Source organism: Phyllobates terribilis, unplaced genomic scaffold (assembly GCF_046119375.1).
Source record: "Phyllobates terribilis strain yellow unplaced genomic scaffold, ASM4611937v1 Scaffold_12__6_contigs__length_324123572, whole genome shotgun sequence".
Taxonomy (NCBI): domain Eukaryota; kingdom Metazoa; phylum Chordata; class Amphibia; order Anura; family Dendrobatidae; genus Phyllobates; species Phyllobates terribilis.
Genome location: NW_027362772.1, coordinates 147,190,051 through 147,209,291, shown reverse-complemented (window position 1 = coordinate 147,209,291; position 19,241 = coordinate 147,190,051). Strand labels below are relative to the sequence as shown.

Here is a 19,241-nt window from a genome sequence, read left to right as displayed (position 1 = left end):
TCATTTTTAAAATGTAAAAGATTAAAAAATATATATATTTTGCCTAAAATACAAAGGAAATCTGTTATCTTTAACTTCAGGCCTTTTAGAGATCATTTCATCTTCAACTTGCTTAACTGTTCACAATAACACTAACTTTGACCAGGGGTGCCCAAACTTTTACATGCCACTGTATTACTCCTACATGCCCATCTTTATGACTGATGTTGTAAATGCCAGTCTTAATGGAGGGGCATGGTGGAGTAAGAGGTGCCTGATACATTATGAGGCACACTTCACTTAATGAATCAGGCGTACCTTACAAGTGGCATGCACCTCCGTGCTGCTCACCAGAAATCTTACTCCAGGCAGAGACTGGAGTAAAATTTCTGGCATAAGGTACTCAACAACTGATTTTGAATTAGACGGGCGAATATTGCCACAACTCCATCTTGAACCACTTTGGTGGAGATGGACAAAACTGGTGCCAAAAGTCACAAATTTACACCAAAATCTTACTACTTTTAAGGTGTATTATGCTAGAATTCTGGCATAAACACTAGAGATGAGCGTTGTTCGACTCGAACTGTTCGCCAATCTCAAATTCGAGCTGTTTTGGGCGGTGTTCGAGCCGTTCGGCGAACACGAACGATTTGAAAAAAATTCGGCTGTTCGAGGTTATGTTCGATAACTGTTCGTGCACCAAAATCATAACTGGATTTTTTCTCAGTAATGATGAAAATTAATGTTAATATGCAGTTTGAGTGTACAGCGGGGTGGGGGGAGGGGCAGGGGATGGATCTCTGCAGGAATAATGAAGATCTCCATTTTTTTTTCTCTTTCCCGCATTTACAGTGGGGAGGTGCAATCTGTCAGCCTATCAGCAGCGCACACATGGAGTGAAGTGCTTTTTTTCACACAAGCAAGGGCATGTGTCATTGGCAATGTATGTCACATGTCCTTGCCCTATAAGACCCAGCCATTTTCCCCGTCGCCACCATTTTCTCACTGCTGCAGCTGCGTGTTAGACGGCACCGCTGTTGCTGTGTGCGCTATACCTTGTTAATTTCAAGCCAATTTTCGCACAAATCTACAGATAGCTTGGGAGTAGGGAATAGTTGTGATTGCAGTCCTTTTAAGGACTAGGTTACAGCATTTCCTACGACTTTTATCAGGCAGGTCTGTGCTCTTAAATAGATAGGTTGGGAGTAAAGACTAATTGTAATTGCAGTCCTTTTCAGGGCTAAGTTACATCAGTTCCTATCAGTTTTTGCCAGGCAGGTCTGTGCCAGTGCTGTGCAAGTTTTTTTCACAGCATTTGGCTAAATCTAGCAAAGCTAATCCTTTTTGGCCTATTGCAGAGTGTGTTAGTCAGTGGAGTAGCCTATCTGTGTTGCAAGCTACACCACCTGTGTATAGAATACCAATTTTTTTACTGCACCTAGTGAAGTAAAACCTTTTGGGCATAGCATCATTCTATTAGTCCATCTATACTGACCTCCATCAGGTTGCAAATTGAATATAATTTTTTTCTGCATCTAGCTCTGAAAAAATATTTAGGCTTCTAGCAGTGTGTGGGACTTGGTCTATTAGTCCATCTATACTGATCTTTATCAGGTTGCAAATTAAAAATAATTTTTATCTGCATCTAGCTCTGAAAAAATATTTGGGCTTCTAGCAGTGTGTGGGACTTGGTCTATTAGTCCATCTATACTGACCTCCATCAGGTTGCAAATTGAATATAATTTTTTTCTGCATCTAGCTCTGAAAAAATATTTGGGCTTCTAGCAGTGTGTGGGACTTGTTCTATTAGTCCATCTATACTGACCTCCACCAGGTTGCAAATTGAATATAATTTTTTTCTGCATCTAGCTCTGAAAAAATATTTGGGCTTCTAGCAGTGTGTGGGACTTGTTCTATTAGTCCATCTATACTGACCTCCACCAGGTTGCAAATTGAATATCATTTTTTTTCTGCATCTAGCTCTGAAAAAATATTTGGGCTTCTAGCAGTGTGTGGGACTTGTTCTATTAGTCCATCTATACTGACCTCCATCATGTTGCAAATTAAAAATAATTTTTTTCTGCATCTAGCTCTGAAAAAATATTTGGGCTTCTAGTAGTGTGTGGGACTTGGTCTATTAGTCCATCTATACTGACCTCCATCAGGTTGCAAATTCAATATAATTTTTTTCTGCATCTAGCTCTGAAAAAATATTTGGGCTTCTAGCAGTGTGTGGGACTTGGTCTATTAGTCCATCTATGCTGACCTCCATCAGGTTGCAAATTGAATATAATTTTTTTCTGCATCTAGCTCTGAAAAAATATTTGGGCTTCTAGCAGTGTGTGGGACTTGGTCTATTAGTCCATCGATACTGACCTACATCAGGTTGCAAATTAAAAATAATTTTTATCTGCATCTAGCTCTGAAAAAATATTTGGGCTTCTAGCAGTGTGTGGGACTTGTTCTATTAGTCCATATATACTGACCTCCATCAGGTTGCAAATTGAATATAATTTTTTTCTGCATCTAGCTCTGAAAAAATATTTGGGCTTCTAGCAGTGTGTGGGACTTGGTCTATTAGTCCATCTATACTGACCTCCACCAGGTTGCAAATTGAATATAATTTTTTTCTGCATCTAGCTCTGAAAAAATATTTGGGCTTCTAGCAGTGTGTGGGACTTGGTCTATTAGTCCATCTATACTGACCTCCACCAGGTTGCAAATTGAATATAATTTTTTTCTGCATCTAGCTCTGAAAAAATATTTGGGCTTCTAGCAGTGTGTGGGACTTGTTCTATTAGTCCATCTATACTGACCTCCACCAGGTTGCAAATTGAGTATAATTTTTTTCTGCATCTAGCTCTGAAAAAATATTTGGGCTTCTAGCAGTGTGTGGGACTTGGTCTATTAGTCCATCTATGCTGACCTCCATCAGGTTGCAAATTGAATATAATTTTTTTCTGCATCTAGCTCTGAAAAAATATTTGGGCTTCTAGCAGTGTGTGGGACTTGTTCTATTAGTCCATCTATACTGACCTCCACCAGGTTGCAAATTGAATATAATTTTTTTCTGCATCTAGCTCTGAAAAAATATTTGGGCTTCTAGCAGTGTGTGGGACTTGGTCTATTAGTCCATCTATACTGACCTCCACCATGTTGCAAATTGAATATAATTTTTTTCTGCATCTAGCTCTGAAAAAATATTTGGGCTTCTAGCAGTGTGTGGGACTTGTTTTATTAGTCCATCTATACTGACCTCCACCAGGTTGCAAATTGAATATCATTTTTTTCTGCATCTAGCTCTGAAAAAATATTTGGGCTTCTAGCAGTGTGTGGGACTTGTTGTATTAGTTCATCTATACTGACCTCCACCAGGTTGCAAATTGAATATCATTTTTTTTCTGCATCTAGCTCTGAAAAAATATTTGGGCTTCTAGCAGTGTGTGGGACTTGTTCTATTAGTCCATCTATACTGACCTCCATCAGGTTGCAAATTGAATATAATTTTTTTCTGCATCTAGCTCTGAAAAAATATTTGGCCTTCTAGCAGTGTGTGGGACTTGTTCTATTAGTCCATCTATACTGACCTCCATCAGGTTGCAAATTAAAAATAATTTTTTTCTGCATCTAGCTCTGAAAAAATATTTGGGCTTCTAGCAGTGTGTGGGACTTGGTCTATTAGTCCATCTATACTGACCTCCATCAGGTTGCAAATTAAAAATAATTTTTATCTGCATCTAGCTCTGAAAAAATATTTGGGCTTCTAGCAGTGTGTGGGACTTGTTCTATTAGTCCATCTATACTGACCTCCACCAGGTTGCAAATTGAATATAATTTTTTTCTGCATCTAGCTCTGAAAAAATATTTGGGCTTCTAGCAGTGTGTGGGACTTGTTCTATTAGTCCATCTATACTGACCTCCATCAGGTTGCAAATTGAATATCATTTTTTTCTGCATCTAGCTCTGAAAAAATATTTGGGCTTCTAGCAGTGTGTGGGACTTGTTCTATTAGTCCATCTATACTGACCTCCATCAGGTTGCAAATTAAAAATATTTTTTTTCTGCATCTAGCTCTGAAAAAATATTTGGGCTTCTAGTAGTGTGTGGGACTTGGTCTATTAGTCCATCTATACTGACCTCCATCAGGTTGCAAATTGAATATAATTTTTTTCTGCATCTAGCTCTGAAAAAATATTTGGGCTTCTAGCAGTGTGTGGGACTTGGTCTATTAGTCCATCTATACTGACCTCCATCAGGTTACAAATTAAAAATATTTTTTTTCTGCATCTAGCTCTGAAAAAATATTTGGGCTTCTAGCAGTGTGTGGGACTTGGTCTATTAGTCCATCTATACTGACTTCCATCAGGTTGCAAATTGAATATAATTTTTTTCTGCATCTAACCCAGCCAATAGTTTTGGCCTAATACCGCAGTTTGGCCACTCAGCTCTGCTCGGTTCCCATCCATTGTTTTTTTGTGCAAACAACTCCAGAGTTGTGAATTAGTTAACCACCAAAATGAGTGGAAAAAGGCCTGCTGCTGGTGGAAAGGGGAATAGGCGTGTTGGGAAGGGGAAAAAAGGTTGTGTCCGTGGGGTAGGTGTTAAAGCAACAGTAACATCTGCAGAAGAAAGACCATCTTCCAGCCAGACTAAAATGTCTACTTCTTTTAGCGGACAATGTGATAAGATCCCTTTCTTACGGCCACGCCAATCGCTACAAATTCCAGATGAGGCACAAAAACAGCAGGTGCTTCAATGGATATCAAGTGCTCCTTTAAGTGGGCTCTCCTCCACATCAACTTCAACATCACAAATACTCCAGTCCTCAGAGGTGTCACCCCAATCGCACTTGCTTCCTCACAGCTCCCAAATCTCCAACTGCCCGTTGGAGTATGAGGTAGAACAGATGGTTGAGTCTGCAGAGCTGTTTACTCATACTATAGCCTGGGAATCAGAGGTCGGCTCCAGCGCTTCTGTGAATCCAGACGAGGAAATGATCTGCACTGATGCCCAGAATCTTTATGAGTCGGATGCAGGACCAGACGCAGAAGGTTCTGACCATAATGTAGACCCTCATTCCCAAACTGTAACTCCTGTTGGTGGAGACAATGAGGAAGACGATGATGAGACTCAAATACCTGATTGGAGCGACAACTTTAGTTTTTTCTCAGGGCAGGAACAGGTTGGCTCTGAGGACGACGGGTGTGATAACACACAGGGTGATGATGATGAGGTTGGAGATCCCACTTACTGTCAACCCACAGTCAGCCAAGAGATGAGGTCAGCAGAGGAGGTGGAGGAGAATGCTAGTGACGACGAGGTCAGGTTGCGCCTTCCTGGACAGAGACGTAGTACTGGAAGCACGTCAACAACTGCATCCTCAAACACAACTCTGCCTCTCACCACAAGTCGTGGTGGCTCTTCAGGTCGCATGGGTGCTAAGCCGTGCATATCCTGGGCATTTTTTCAGATCGATAAAGATGACCCAACTCGTGTTATCTGTAACATTTGTCAGCAAAAGCTAAGTAGAGGCCAAAAAATACATAGTTTGAGTACTTCATGCATGTACCAGCACATGGACATGAAGCATAAGTTGCAGTGGGAAGCTCACTGTGCTACAATGCGGCCTAGCCGGCCGGGCCAACCACCGTCTGCCACATCTTGTGCATCCGCGGCCTCTTCATCCTCTGTGACTGGGGGGACAGCAGTCACACCTGTTTTGGGACGCAGACCTGCCACCTCTTTACCCGCAACAGCCAGCGTGATTGGCAGGTCATCATTTTCTTTGGAGGTGGTAACACCAGCTGGTGTTGAGCGCTGTCCGACATCGATAGCACCACCTTTGGCTCAAGGCAACCTAACATGTCCGCCTGCATCTTCCTCACAGACCGGCAGTTTGCCGGGGACACCCTTATCAACCCCGTCTAAGCACAACAGCCAGCCCTCGGTCCCTCAGATGTGGACAAGTAAAAGACCATTTCCTCCTAGCCATGAGAAAGCTAAGAGGTTGAATTTCACCATCTGCAAGCTCTTGGCTACAGAAATGCTGCCTTTCCGCCTGGTGGACACAGAGGATTTTCGAGACCTTATGTCCGTCGCAGTGCCCCAGTACCAGATGCCCAGTCGGCACTACTTCTCAAAGAAAGGTGTGCCTGCGCTCCACCAGCATGTCACACACAACATCACCGCTTCTTTGAGAAACTCTGTGTGTGACAGGGTGCATTTCACCACAGACACTTGGACGAGTAGGCATGGACAGGGGCGTTACATGTCGCTGACTGGGCACTGGGTAACTATGGTGACAGCAGGACAAGGGGCTGCTGTCCAAGTCTTGCCGTCCCCACGAGTTGTGCGTCAATCCTCTTTATCTCAAAGTTCCTCCACTGCTTCTGCCTCCTCAACCTCCTCTCGATCCTCCACCTGCACCCAAAGCCTGTCTGGTCATGCCACAAGCTTTCTAACTGCGCAGAAGGGATCCTGCACACCTCCTTACTATGCTGGCAGTAGGGCTCAACGTCATCAGGCGGTTTTTACTTTGAAATGTCTGGGAAATGTGAGTCACACAGCTGAGGAGTTGTGGTCAGCTCTGGAGAACCAATTTCATGAATGGTTGTCTCCACTGGACCTGAAACCAGGGAAGGCCGTGTGCGACAAAGCTGCAAACCTGGGTGCGGCCCTTCGCCAGGGCAATGTCACACACGTGCCTTGTATGGCTCACGTGTTGAACCTGGTTGTCCAGCAATTTTTAGCCCACTATCCCGGACTAGATGGCCTTCTGCAGAGGGCACAGTCGCTGTGTGCTCACTTCCACCGTTCGCATCCTGCAGCTCAGCGACTTACATCTCTACAGAAGTCGTTGGGCCTGCCACTTCACCGGCTAAAATGCAATGTGCCTACCCGGTGGAATTCAACACTGCACATGTTGCAGCGACTGTGGCAGCACCGACAAGCCCTGGTGCAATACGTTCTGACGTATAGCCTGGGCCAACGAGATCCAGAGGTGGGGCAAATCACGCTGGAGGAGTGGTCTCAGATCAGGGACCTATGCACCCTTCTGCACAGTTTTGAAATGGCGACGAAGATGTTTAGTGCTGACGATGCCATTATCAGCATGACTATTCCGGTGATTTACATGCTGGAGCACATGTTAAACAGAATTCGGAGTCAGGTGGTGGCACAAGAGGAGGTGGAGGAAGTAGAGGAGGAGGAGTTGTATGCGGAAGGGCTAACATCTGCAAGGTCCAGACGGTCGGCAGGGATGTGAGAGTGGGGGAGATGGTTTTACCAGGGCGCATGGTAGCAGCCAAACTAGTGAGGAAGGTGCAGGAGTCCAGGAAGCAGTGGAGGACGAACTGATGGAAGACTCATCAGATGAGGGAGACCTTGATCACATTTCTGTTGTGCGAGGTTGGGGGGAGAGGACAGAGGAAGGAAGCATGATTGTTACCTCGCCACCAACACAACAGGGACTTGGTGCTCCTGGATGCGCAAGACACATGAGTGCCTTCTTGCTGCACTACCTGCAACATGACGCTCGAATTGTGAGAATTAGAAATAATCCTGACTACTGGGTTGCCACACTGTTAGATCCCCGGTACAAAAGTAAATTTGCAGAAATTATTCCTGCCATAGAAAGGGATGCACGCATGCAGGAGTATCAGCAGAGACTGTTGCAGAATCTTACATGTGCTTTTCCACAAAACACCAGTGGTGCACGTAGTGAATCTCACAGTTCCAACTTGCCAACCGTGGGACCGTCGAGTGTTCAGCACTCAAACCGTAACAGAAACACAGTATCTGCTGGTAACATCAATTTTGCGGAATCATTTCACCACTTTTTTAGCCCATCCTTTGCAAGGCCACAGGAGACAAGAAGTCTGACACATAGTCAACGCCTAGAGACGATGGTACAGGAGTATCTCCAAGTAAACATTGAAGCCATGACTGTGTCACTGGACCCTTGCTCTTTTTGGGCTTCCAATCTGGATAAATGGCCGGAGCTAGCCACTTACGCCTTGGAGATCTTGTCATGCCCCGCAGCCAGTGTTCTGTCTAAACGTGTGTTCAGCGCTGCTGGTGGTGTGCTGACAGATAAGCGCACGCGGCTCTCCACTGATAATGTAGACAGACTCACGTTCATAAAGATGAACAAATCATGGATCCGAAACGACTTTTCTACCCCTGTGTCATCCTGGGGAGAGTAAAAGCTTGATGATTGGTTAAAATCACCTCACCAACCGTTTTAAGCTTTCAAATTACTGATCATGTTTATCTGTATCTTGGCTGGAAAATAATTTGGGCTTTGTAGCAGTGTGCAGTACTGATTCTATTAGGCCATCTATACTAAGCTCCACCAGATTTAAAATTACTAATCATGTTTATCTGTATCTTGGCTGGAAAATAATTTGGGCTTTGTAGCAGTGTGCAGTACTGATTCTATTAGGCCATCTATACTAAGCTCCACCAGATTTAAAATTACTAATCATGTTTATCTGTATCTTGGCTGGAAAATAATTTGGGCTTTGTAGCAGTGTGCAGTACTGATTCTATTAGGCCATCTATACTAAGCTCCACCAGATTTAAAATCAATAATAATTTTTAGCTGCATCTAGCCCGGAAAATAATTTTGGGGCTCCGAGATGCGCAAGACACATAAGTGCCTTCTTGGTGCACTACCTGCAACATGACCCTCAGATTGTCAGATTTCGAAGTAATCCTGACTACTGGGTTGCCACACTCTTAGATCCCCCACACTCTTCGATCAACCTTTTCATTTTAATAAAGACCAAAAAAATGGTCATTTTTGAAATTATAAGCATTAGCAGGTTATTAGAAACTGAAATCAAACAGTTTTCAACTCAAAACTTTATTCTAGGTGATGTTACATTTTCACATAGGACCCCTTGTTCAAAAGGAGCTTCTGAACTCTCTCGTCCATTGAATTTGTCAGGTTTTGGATGGTTTCTGCTTCAATTGTTTTGCATGAGGACAGAATACCCTCCCAGAGCTGTTGCTTAGATGTGAACTGCCTCCCGCCATCATAGACACTCCTTTTGATGATGCTCCAGAGGTTCTGAATGGGGTAGAGGTCAGGGGAGCATGGGGGTCACACCATAAGTTTGTCCCCTTTTATGCCCATATCAGCCAGAGATGCAGATGTGTTATGTGCATGAAAATGATCTTGCTGTGGAATACACGGTTCTTCTTCTTGAACCATGGCAGGAAGTGCTGTTTGAGAAACTCCACATACATTATGGAGTTCATCTTTACCCCTTCAGGGATCCTAAAGGGGCCGACAATCTCTCTCCCCATGATTCCAGCCCAAAACATTACTCCACCTCCTCCTTCTTGGCCCTGTAGCCGTGTTTGCGTGGGGTGTCCATCAGCCAGCCATCCTCCACTCCATCCATCTGGACCATCGAGCGTTGCACGGCACTCATCCGTGAACAAAACAGTTTTGAAATCAGTCTTCATGTATTGTTTGGCCCACTGGAGCCGTTTCTACTTGTGTGCAGTGGATAGAGGAGGTCGACAGGATGGCGTACGCACAGCTGCAAACCTCTGAAGGACCCTGCATCTTGTTGTTCGGGGGACGTTGGAGGCACCAGCAGCTTCAAAAACTTGTCTGCTGCTATGACAAGGCTTTTTTGCCGCTGCTCTTTTAACCTGACGTAATTGCCTGTAGGAAAGAGTCCTCAATTTGCCCTTATCAGCACGCACACGTGTGTACTGTGAATCAGCTACATACTTCTTGATTGCCAAGACACTTCATCCTGATCATCGCACAATGTTGATTGTAGTCATGCCTTGACCTAAACACTCCACAATTTGTTGCTTCTCAGCAGCCGACACATCCTTTTTCTTTCCCATTTTGGCAGAAAATGTACGCTGCTTAATAATGTAGGATAGCGTTCTTAAGAGGTCTTGCCTTTCATTGGACACACCTGCCAAACTAATTAGCACAGGTGTCTGCAATTGCTTACAGTGATATAAAGAGCCCTGACACACATCACCATCAATGAGTTTAACTGACAAACAAACAAATTCTTCCCTTATCACTCCTAACCACTTTTTGCATAATAATTTGGAACACAGTGTACATGTGCTTTTCCACAAAACACCAGTGGTTCACGTAGTGAATCTTACAGTTCTAACTTGCCAACCGTGGTCTGTATGGAGTTGTTCAATAAAGGGCCCAAAATTAAGATAACATAGACGGGAGAGGTCTCTATGAATAGGCATTCCTAAGTATTTGATACCCTGTGAGGGCCAGGCAAAGGAAAAGTTGGACTGGATGGAATCCTGTATGGATTTGGGGAGGGAGATATCGAGGGCCTCAGACTTCACTGCATTGATTTTAAAATTTGACCATGTAACAAAGTGATCTATTTCAGCCATAACAGCAGGGATGGATATATGTGATTGAGTGATACAGTGCCTACAAGTAGTATTCAACCCCCTGCAGATTTTGCTGGTTGACACATGCGGAATTAACTTGGCATTGTGACATTTGTACTGTAGATCAGCCTGGAAGTGGGAAATGCACTGCAGCAAATTTTTTTTTTTTTTTTTTTTAAAAACGTAAAAAGTTAATTCAGAGTGACATTTATTATTCAACCCCTCAAACCACAAGAATTCTGTTTGGTCCCCCTAAAGTATTAAGAAGTAGTTCAGGCACCAAGAATAATGAGCTTCACATGTGTGGATTAAAGATCTCTTTTGCCAGCCTTTTCTGACTATTTAAGACCCTCCCCAAACTTGTGAACAGCACTCAGACATGGTCAACATGGGAAAGACAAAGGAGCATTCCAAGGCCATCAGAGACAAGATCGTGGAGGGTCACAAGGCTGGCAAAGGGTACAAAACCCTTTCCAAGGAGTTGGGTCTACCTGTCTCCACTGTTGGGAGCATCATCCGTAAGTGGAAGGCTTATGGAACTACTGTTAGCCTTCCACGGCCAGGACAGCCTTTGAAAGTGTCCTCCCGTACCGAGGCCAGGCTTGTCCGAAGAGTCAAGGCTAACCCAAGGACAACAAGGAAGGAGCTCTGGGAAGATCTCATGGCAGTGGGGACATTGGTTTCAGTCAATACCATAAGTAACGTACTCCACCGCAATGGTCTCCGTTCCAGACGAGCCTGTATGGTACCTATACTTTCAAAGCGTCATGTCAAGGCTCGTCTACAGTTTGCTCATGATCACTTGGAGGACTCTGAGACAGACTGGTTCAAGGTTCTATGGTCTGATGAGACCAAGATCGAGATCTTTGGTGCCAACCACACACGTGACGTTTGGAGACTGGATGGCACTGCATACGACCCCAAGAATACCATCCCTACAGTCAAGCATGGTGGTGGCAGCATCATGCTGTGGGGCTGTTTCTCTGCCAAGGGGCCTGGCCATCTGGTCCGCATCCATGGGAAGATGGATAGCACGGCGTACCTGGAGATTTTGGCCAAAAACCTCCGCTCCTCCATCAAGGATCTTAAGATGGGTCGTAATTTCATCTTCCAACAAGACAACGACCCAAAGCACACAGCCAAGAAAACCAAGGCCTGGTTCAAAAGGGAAAAAGTCAAGGTGTTGGAGTGGCCTAGTCAGTCTCCTGACCTTAACCCAATGGAAAACTTGTGGATGGAGCTCAAGAATAAAGTCCACATGAGACACCCAAAGAACCTAGATAACTTGGAGAAGATCTGCATGGAGGAGTGGGCCAAGATAACTCCACAGACCTGTGCCGGCCTGATCAGGTCTTATAAAAGACGATTATTAGCTGTAATTGCAAACAAGGGTTATTCCACAAAATATTAAACATAGGGGTTGTATAATAATTGACCCACACTTTTATGTTTAAAATTTAATAAAATTCAACTGAGCAACATAACTTTTTGGTTTGTAAGATTTATGCTTCTGTTCATAAAACCTACTCTCGTTTGCAGTTTGAAGGCTCTAACTAATTTGCATCTTATCAAACCAGCTAAATCTGCAGGGGGTTGAATACTACTTGTAGGCACTGTATATACTAGGACATCATCAGCAAATAGAGAGCACTTGTACTCGGTGCCTCCTACCTCAATCCACCTAATATTGGGGTTATGGCGAATTGATGAGAGCAGGTGCTCCGTCACTAGGATGTATAATAGAGGGGACAGAGGACATCCCTGCCTTGTCCCATTGGTGATTATGAAAGGTGATGAAAATGTTCTGACGTGCCCCCTTTGCCTTGGGACACCCGGAGCCGGACCCTTTTTGGTGGATGCTCGTGGTTGTAGTCTCCGTGGCGGCGACCCGGTTCCGTGGCTCAGGGCGGTCAAACCAGTGGCGGAACTATTTATGTGGTTTTGATGTTTAAACGTCCGACTACGCCACCCGTGGATTGCAGTCAGAGTGAACCGCCGCTGCAGGGCAGACCGCTGAGGCTGGTGTTGTGGGTGCAGCAGAGCGTAGCATAACTCCCCACGGGAGGAGTATAGCCTCAGGGCAGTGTATGCGGAGGATGGGGGTGATGGTGCAGGGCAGCAGCAGTAACGACACGGAGTCAGTGATGCAGTCCAGGGCCTTTACTCACAGTTCTTATTATCCAGACCACTTCTGCAGGTAACGGCTGCCCACGTCGTACTGTGCTCAGCAGGTGAGGGGCTCAGACAACTCCCAGATAACTTTGGAGCGCTTCACAGGACCCCCTTTGTATGTCCTTTGTCTGGCCTTTCTTACCAACCCTTCTGTCCGGCTGCCTCGGGCCTCCTCTTGGTAAACTTGGCGCCAGTTTCCCTGACCCTATGTGATGCCTTCCTAGCTGGTGTAGCGAGGGGCTGCGCCACATAAAATGTCACAGCCTCCGGTTTCTAGCTGAGGATCGTTTCTCGCCTCCACTAGTTTCGGGGACTGGTCTCCCCCTTTGGCCTGACCCCTCCACACAGGTGGATTCGGGCGTGCGGTGGCGACTCGCCCGTCCGCACCCCTGGGATCCCTTCGTTCCTCATTCCTGGAGCCTTCTCCTCTCCTCTTCCTTCCTTCTCCCTCTTCTAGGCCTGGGCCTCTGTTACTAGGCCCGCCTCCAGAGCAGAGCTCATGCAGAGCCCCTGCTCCCTGTCACTTCTGCTCAGACTTCTCTGCACTGAACTAAGATGGTGCTCACCTTTTATACTCCCTTCTCAATGCACCCAGGAACTGCTTCCTCCCTGCTCCTGCACTACAGGGTTCCCCTTCCTCAGTGTTCCCTCCCCCCACTCCAGCCAGGGACAGGGACTGTCGTGCCCATCTCAGGGGCATATTGGTCGCTCTGCCCCACGGCAATTTGGTGTAATGCATGCAGGTGTTGGGTCCTGATCCACGCTCCATCCTTACCTGAGAGTGAGATATCACACCTCTGGGTGAGGTGCAATACCTCTGTAGCAACCGAGCCCTCAGGGTGCTACAGTTCCATTTATCTTCAGCCTAAGTGACGTATTGCGATACAGGGCCGTGATTTGGGCTATAAAAGTGTCCCCTAGACCCCTACCCCAAGCTTTTTAAGAGAATAATATATGGCGTGCCAGGAGACACTATGGAATGCTTTCTCAGCATCCAACGAGAGTATCTAATTACAAATTTTTAACTGCATCTAGCCCAGGAAATACTTTGTGCCTAGTAGCAGTGTCTGCTAGTCAGCGGATTATCCCGGCTGTTAAGCAAGCTACACCACCTGTAGTTTGGACACTTAATTTTTTCAAAGGAAATGCTTCGGGACCACGGGATACTCAGTGAAGAGCATCAGGAGGCACCCCAAGACATAGGGGCTGGGACTGGCAGTAGGATGCCTTGCGGTGGACAGCCGAGCTCGATCCTTATAAAAGCTTTTTAACTGCAGCAGCTTTAGTGGACGCTACTGGAGCTGGAATTACGCGGCTGCTGGCATGAGACTTGCCCTCCAATAGATCCTTGTAAAAGGATTTAAAGTGTATTCATTCAAATTAGAGAGACAATTTAAATGAAAAAGCTTAGAGCTGCCTCCACCACAGGGGGGCTCGCTCGACCCACCAGCGGACAGGCACCAGTATTGGGAGAGGGGGGCTGGCCGTCAGGGTCCACCGCGGCTCTGGCACAAACCCGGCGACACGGAGGTGGCACGGGCAGGAACGGACTGGCCGTGTCGGCTTCTCACTTTTTGGATTTTAGAAGGGCATGACATGCCTATATCTGTGTCTCCCCCTCCTTTTACTCCTCCACCTCTTTTCTTTTTGCATGACTATATGTACTTGTCACTTTTCCATGTGTTAGTTATGTCTTCTGAGCAGTTTGTCAGCTTTTGGACACCTTTGAAGGTGTTTTCTACGTGTTTCTATGTGTTTTTGTTTGCCTGCCATTGGTTTTAACGGTGTTCGAAGGTGTTCGACGAACCGAACCGAACTCGAACACTACGGGGGTGGCTCAACACTAATAAACACCTTAATGAACTGGAACCTATCAAGTTTATGTAATATATTTGTGATTTGTCTTAAAAGTTTATCATTTCTTACCTCTGCTCGATGTAAAACCTACATACTTTGTACTGTGGATAAATGCTTTCAGCAGAATGTTTAACCATAGATAACGATCTGTTATTAGCTAAAGCTCTGTTCACATCTGCTATTTTTGCTTTATAAGACAATGGGTTATGTCAGGCATGATTAAGATATTACATACAACAGATTCACGGGGCAACACGGTGGCTCAGTGGTTAGTGGGGTCCTGGGTTCAAATCCCACCAAGGACAACATCTGCAAAAAGTTTGTATGTTCTCCCCGTGTTTGCTTGGATTTCCTCCGGGTTCTCAAGTTTCCTCCCACACTCCAAAGATATACTGATAGAGAATCTAGATTGTATATTGAATATGTTGGTGCTATATAAAATAAAAAGATTAAGATAATTATTATTCAGTGTGGCTTCTTTATTTCTATTCTTTATGTGTTTTGGTGGTTTGTGTTATTTTTGCTTCTGTTTTCATTGAGTTGCCAGTCTTTTCTATCTTGTAAATATTGCTACTGTCTGTTTAAACCATTATGGGAATTTCTTAAGCATTTTTCTATTCTTCAATTGGGTAGGAACGTTGCAAAAATGACAGTTCTTGTGGCCATGTTCTTTTGAAAAAACTCTGACCAGTATGCAACAAACACTCAGGTTGGAAACCACTGATATAGGTAGACAATCAGGTCGCAGAATTGTAAACTCCAATATAAACACATCTAAAGCTCTTGCATGGTGGAAGATAGGATTCAGTCTTTACTAATAGCGCATCTACTTTTGGGCATAATGCCATCTGTGACATTCTGAAGTACACAAGAGTGTTAGACGTGTATGTGTAGACAAATATTTCCACAAGCCCACCAGGGAATTTTGCAAATGTTAATTTCACTTTTGCAGATCTCAGAGGAAAAACATTTGAAATTCTATTACTATTACAGAGAAGTTAATATCTTGTTGCCACAAGGTTTAAAGTGTTTTGAGGAAAGTCAATGTCATCGACACACTTTAGTTTCGTAGCTAGTTTTAAGGTTGAAGGTAAAGATAAGTCCATCGAATTCAACCTATAACCTAACATGTTGATTCAGAAATAGATAAAAACAAAACATGAGGCAGATGCCAATACCTCCATATTAGTAGAAAAATTCTTCACTGACTTTACATACCTCTATCAGACTATTTACCTGGATCAACATACCATCTCCAAATCTAGGACTCATACCCTATGATATTATATAAAGTCATCCAAGCCCTGTGTCTACCATTACAACATCATGTGGCAGAAAGTCCCATGGTCTCACTGCTCTTACAGTAAAGAATCACTATCTGTGATTATGATTAAACCTTCTTTCCTCTAGACGTAGAGGATGCCCTCTTGTCCCTATTGCAGGCCTAAGTGTAAAAAGATCCCTTTGTGGTCCCCTCATTTTTATATATTGTAATAAGATCACCCCTAAGTCTTCTTTTTTCCAAACTAAATAACCCCAAGTTTGATAGCTTGTCTTGGTTTACCAATTCCCTTAATAACCAGTAATCTATCAACCCCATCCACAATGTATCTATCTTGACTGAATAATCTCATAAGAAATAGACCTGCTGGCAAATGACTAGCTCCAAAGTAAGCCCCAAATGGCATCTTGTGATGCCTTTGAGGCCCTTATATATTTGATGAACAGTAGGTGTTTCAGGTTGGGCCAAGTTGAGGGTTATCTTGTACTCTCATGGGAAAGCCCCTTTATATAGCTGTCAGCCAAACAATGGTTCAGTTGATCATTCGGCTGGCAACTATCTCACCCGACTCTCCCATACACAGGAGCGCTCCATTTGATAAGTGGTAGTGTATTCTCTATGAGAAAGCCGCCACCAGATATCTTTGTCAGCAGTTAATCTCTTGGAGAACGAAAGGATCGTCAGTCTAAAATTGGACACACCGCATCCTTTTCTCCCCAACAATCAACTGTTAGGGGCCCCAAAAGACATTAGATTGTTGGCACAAAGCATTGATACTGGCGGGTTCAGATAATATTTGTCTAATGTGTGTGGGGGCCTTTAGGGTCCCCATACATATTTGATTAATGTTGACTTTGGAAGGATTGCCTTAATATCTGATGTGTATGAGGGTTTCCCAACTCTCCCCTGACAGATGATATTGGGTAAGTTCAGTGGGCAGCAGTCTAAGGTGTATGGGCACTTTTACTGAGTGGCATGACTATATTAATATTAATGCTTCTGTTGTGGACAAACTAATGTTATTCTTCTGTAAGCTACATCCCATTAGTATTCCTATATTCATATGTATTGATTCTTTCTGCAGGGGTGGCAAAAATGAACCAGAGCCTGAGCAGCCCACTCCTCGAAAGGTGTCCATCAGAAGAATTCACTCAGTAAGTGAGTTTGACCCAGACGTCCTGGATAGTATGCATTCCTTGGGTTGCTTCAGGGATAAAACCAAACTGAAACTAGAACTACAGAATGAAGAGTAAGTATTCATGGTTCTTTATAAGAAATTAGATTCTTTTTTTAATCACATACGAAGTCTGCTTACTGGTTTCTGTCCGCAAGGAAACCTCGCATGGTTTGGTATTAGCCCCACTACGGTGTTCATGTGCTAAGGCAACGATAGGCAGCTGCTACTGTTTCCCCTTTTACTGCTGGTCGCAGTCACCATTAAAATTGAAACCAAAATAGAAAAATAAAAAATTGGGGAAATCTTTAAAAGCGCTGCTGCTCAGAAATTATTAAAATAATAAAGGAGGCAAATATATCCAAAGAAAGAGTTTATTAAAAAATTGCATAGAGCTATGCATTACAGCACTGAACCTGTGCCTTCCTCAGGCCATAATGGATGGAGAAAGAACTGGGATTTATATACATGATAAAACCTGAAAAGGAAATGACATAATAGGGTCTTGACGCCATAAAGGACGTTTATAAAACACTCTGGAGCTATGTGAGAGCTTGATTTTTGCGCACTGAGCTGTAGTTTTTATTTATATCATTTTAGAGTACATGTGACGTTTTGATCACTTTTGATTGTATTTCTGGGGGAGTAAGTGTGGCAACCCTAAAAAGCGTAATACTGGCATTTAATTTTTTCCATGTTTTATTCCTCACTCTTAATGCTTAATGTTATAAAGAGGTAAAATAAGATATATTCCTCTTTATTATGGAGATTGGAACAAAAAAACTGCAATAAATTCTATCACAGTCTTTTGTGGCTATGAGTCTGTGTACAGTACGTAGTGGGAGACTCAGACTAACCCTTTACAAGCAGAGATGTCCCCTTCTTGCAGATTATTCCTTTAGATGCAGCTATGTCACCCTCTTGAAAACTAATTCTGTGGGAACAGCTGTATTCTCTTCATTTAGCAGAGCTGGAAAATACACAGATACACCTTATAACATAGCTGTTAAATAACAAGATTCAAAGTGAAATAAAGTTCAGGCTCCTGGCTAGAAGTGAGATAAATGTTCGTCTAATTTATGGTTTGTTGATTCACTGCCCAGTGGGATGGATTAGTGAATTAATTTACCATATTTGTGATTGTCATTTGATGAATACAGTCAAGGTCGAAAGTGTTGGCACCCTTGAAGTTATTCCAGAAAATGAAATATTTCTCCCAGAGAATTATTGCAATTACGCAATATTTTGTCATACACATGTTTATTTCCTTTGTGTGTATTGGAGAAAATAAGGTAAATGGGACATAATTTAACACAAAACCCCCAAAATGGGCCGGACAAAATTGTTGGCACCTTTCTAAAAATGTGGGTAAACAACTTTGTTTCAAGCATGTGATGCTCGTTCAAACTCGCCTGAGTTGGCACCCTTAACTTAATATTTGGTTGCACACCCTTTGGAATAAATAACTGCAATCAATCGCTTCCTATAAGCATCAACAAGCTTCTTACACCTTTCAACTGGAATTTTGGACCACTCTTCTTTTGCAAACTGCTTCAGGTCAATCATATTTGAAGGCGCCTTTTCCCACCAGCAATTTCAAGATCTCTCCACAGTTGTTCAATGGGATTTAGATTCAAACTCATTGCTGGCCACAACTGAACTCTCCAGCACTTTGTTTCCATCCATTTCTGGGTGCTTCTTGAAGTACGTTTGGGGTCATTTTTCCTGCTGGAAGACCCATGACTTAGGAAGCAAACCCAGCTTTCTGACACTGGGCACTACATTGCAACACAAAATCCTTTGGTAATCTTCAGATTTCATGATGCTTTTCACACAGTCAGGCACCCAGTGCCAGAGGCAGCAGAGCAACCCCAAAACATCTTTGAACCTCCACCATATGTAACTGTAGGTACTGTATTCTTTTCTTTGTAGACTTCTGTTTTCGGTAAACAATAAAATGATATGCTTTACCAAAAAGCTCTATCTTGGTCTCATCTGTCCACAAGACGCTTTCCAAGAAAGATTTTGGCTTACTCACATACATTTTGGAAAACTGCAGTCTAGCTTTTTTATGTCTCTGTGTCAGCAGTGGGGTCCTCCTGGGTCTCCTGCCATAGCGTTTCGTTTAATTCAAAGGTGGATGGATAGTTTGCGCTGACATTCATGCACCCTGAGCCTGCAGGACAGCTTGCATTTCTTTGGAACTTGATTAGGGCTGCTTATCCACCATCCGGACTATCCTGAGTTGCGTGCAAGCTTTCATCAATTTTTCTCTACCATCTAGGGAGATTAGCTACAGTGCCATGAGTTGTAAACTTCTGGATTATGCTGCACACAGTGGACAAAGGAACATCAAGATCTCTGGAGATGGACTTG

At 43.8% G+C, this 19,241-nt stretch overlaps 1 protein-coding gene across 5 annotated transcripts in view; it reads left to right on the top strand.

Annotated features, from left to right (window-relative positions):
- The window catches only part of BRSK1 (BR serine/threonine kinase 1), a 386,555-nt gene that overhangs the window by 335,266 nt on the left and 32,048 nt on the right, over positions 1-19,241 (top strand). For all 5 annotated transcript variants that reach the window (XM_073656345.1, XM_073656344.1, XM_073656348.1 and 2 more), the window contains one exon: positions 16,776-16,940. In XM_073656345.1, coding sequence (XP_073512446.1) covers positions 16,776-16,940 — 165 coding nt within the window. The remainder of the gene's footprint in view (positions 1-16,775; positions 16,941-19,241) is intronic.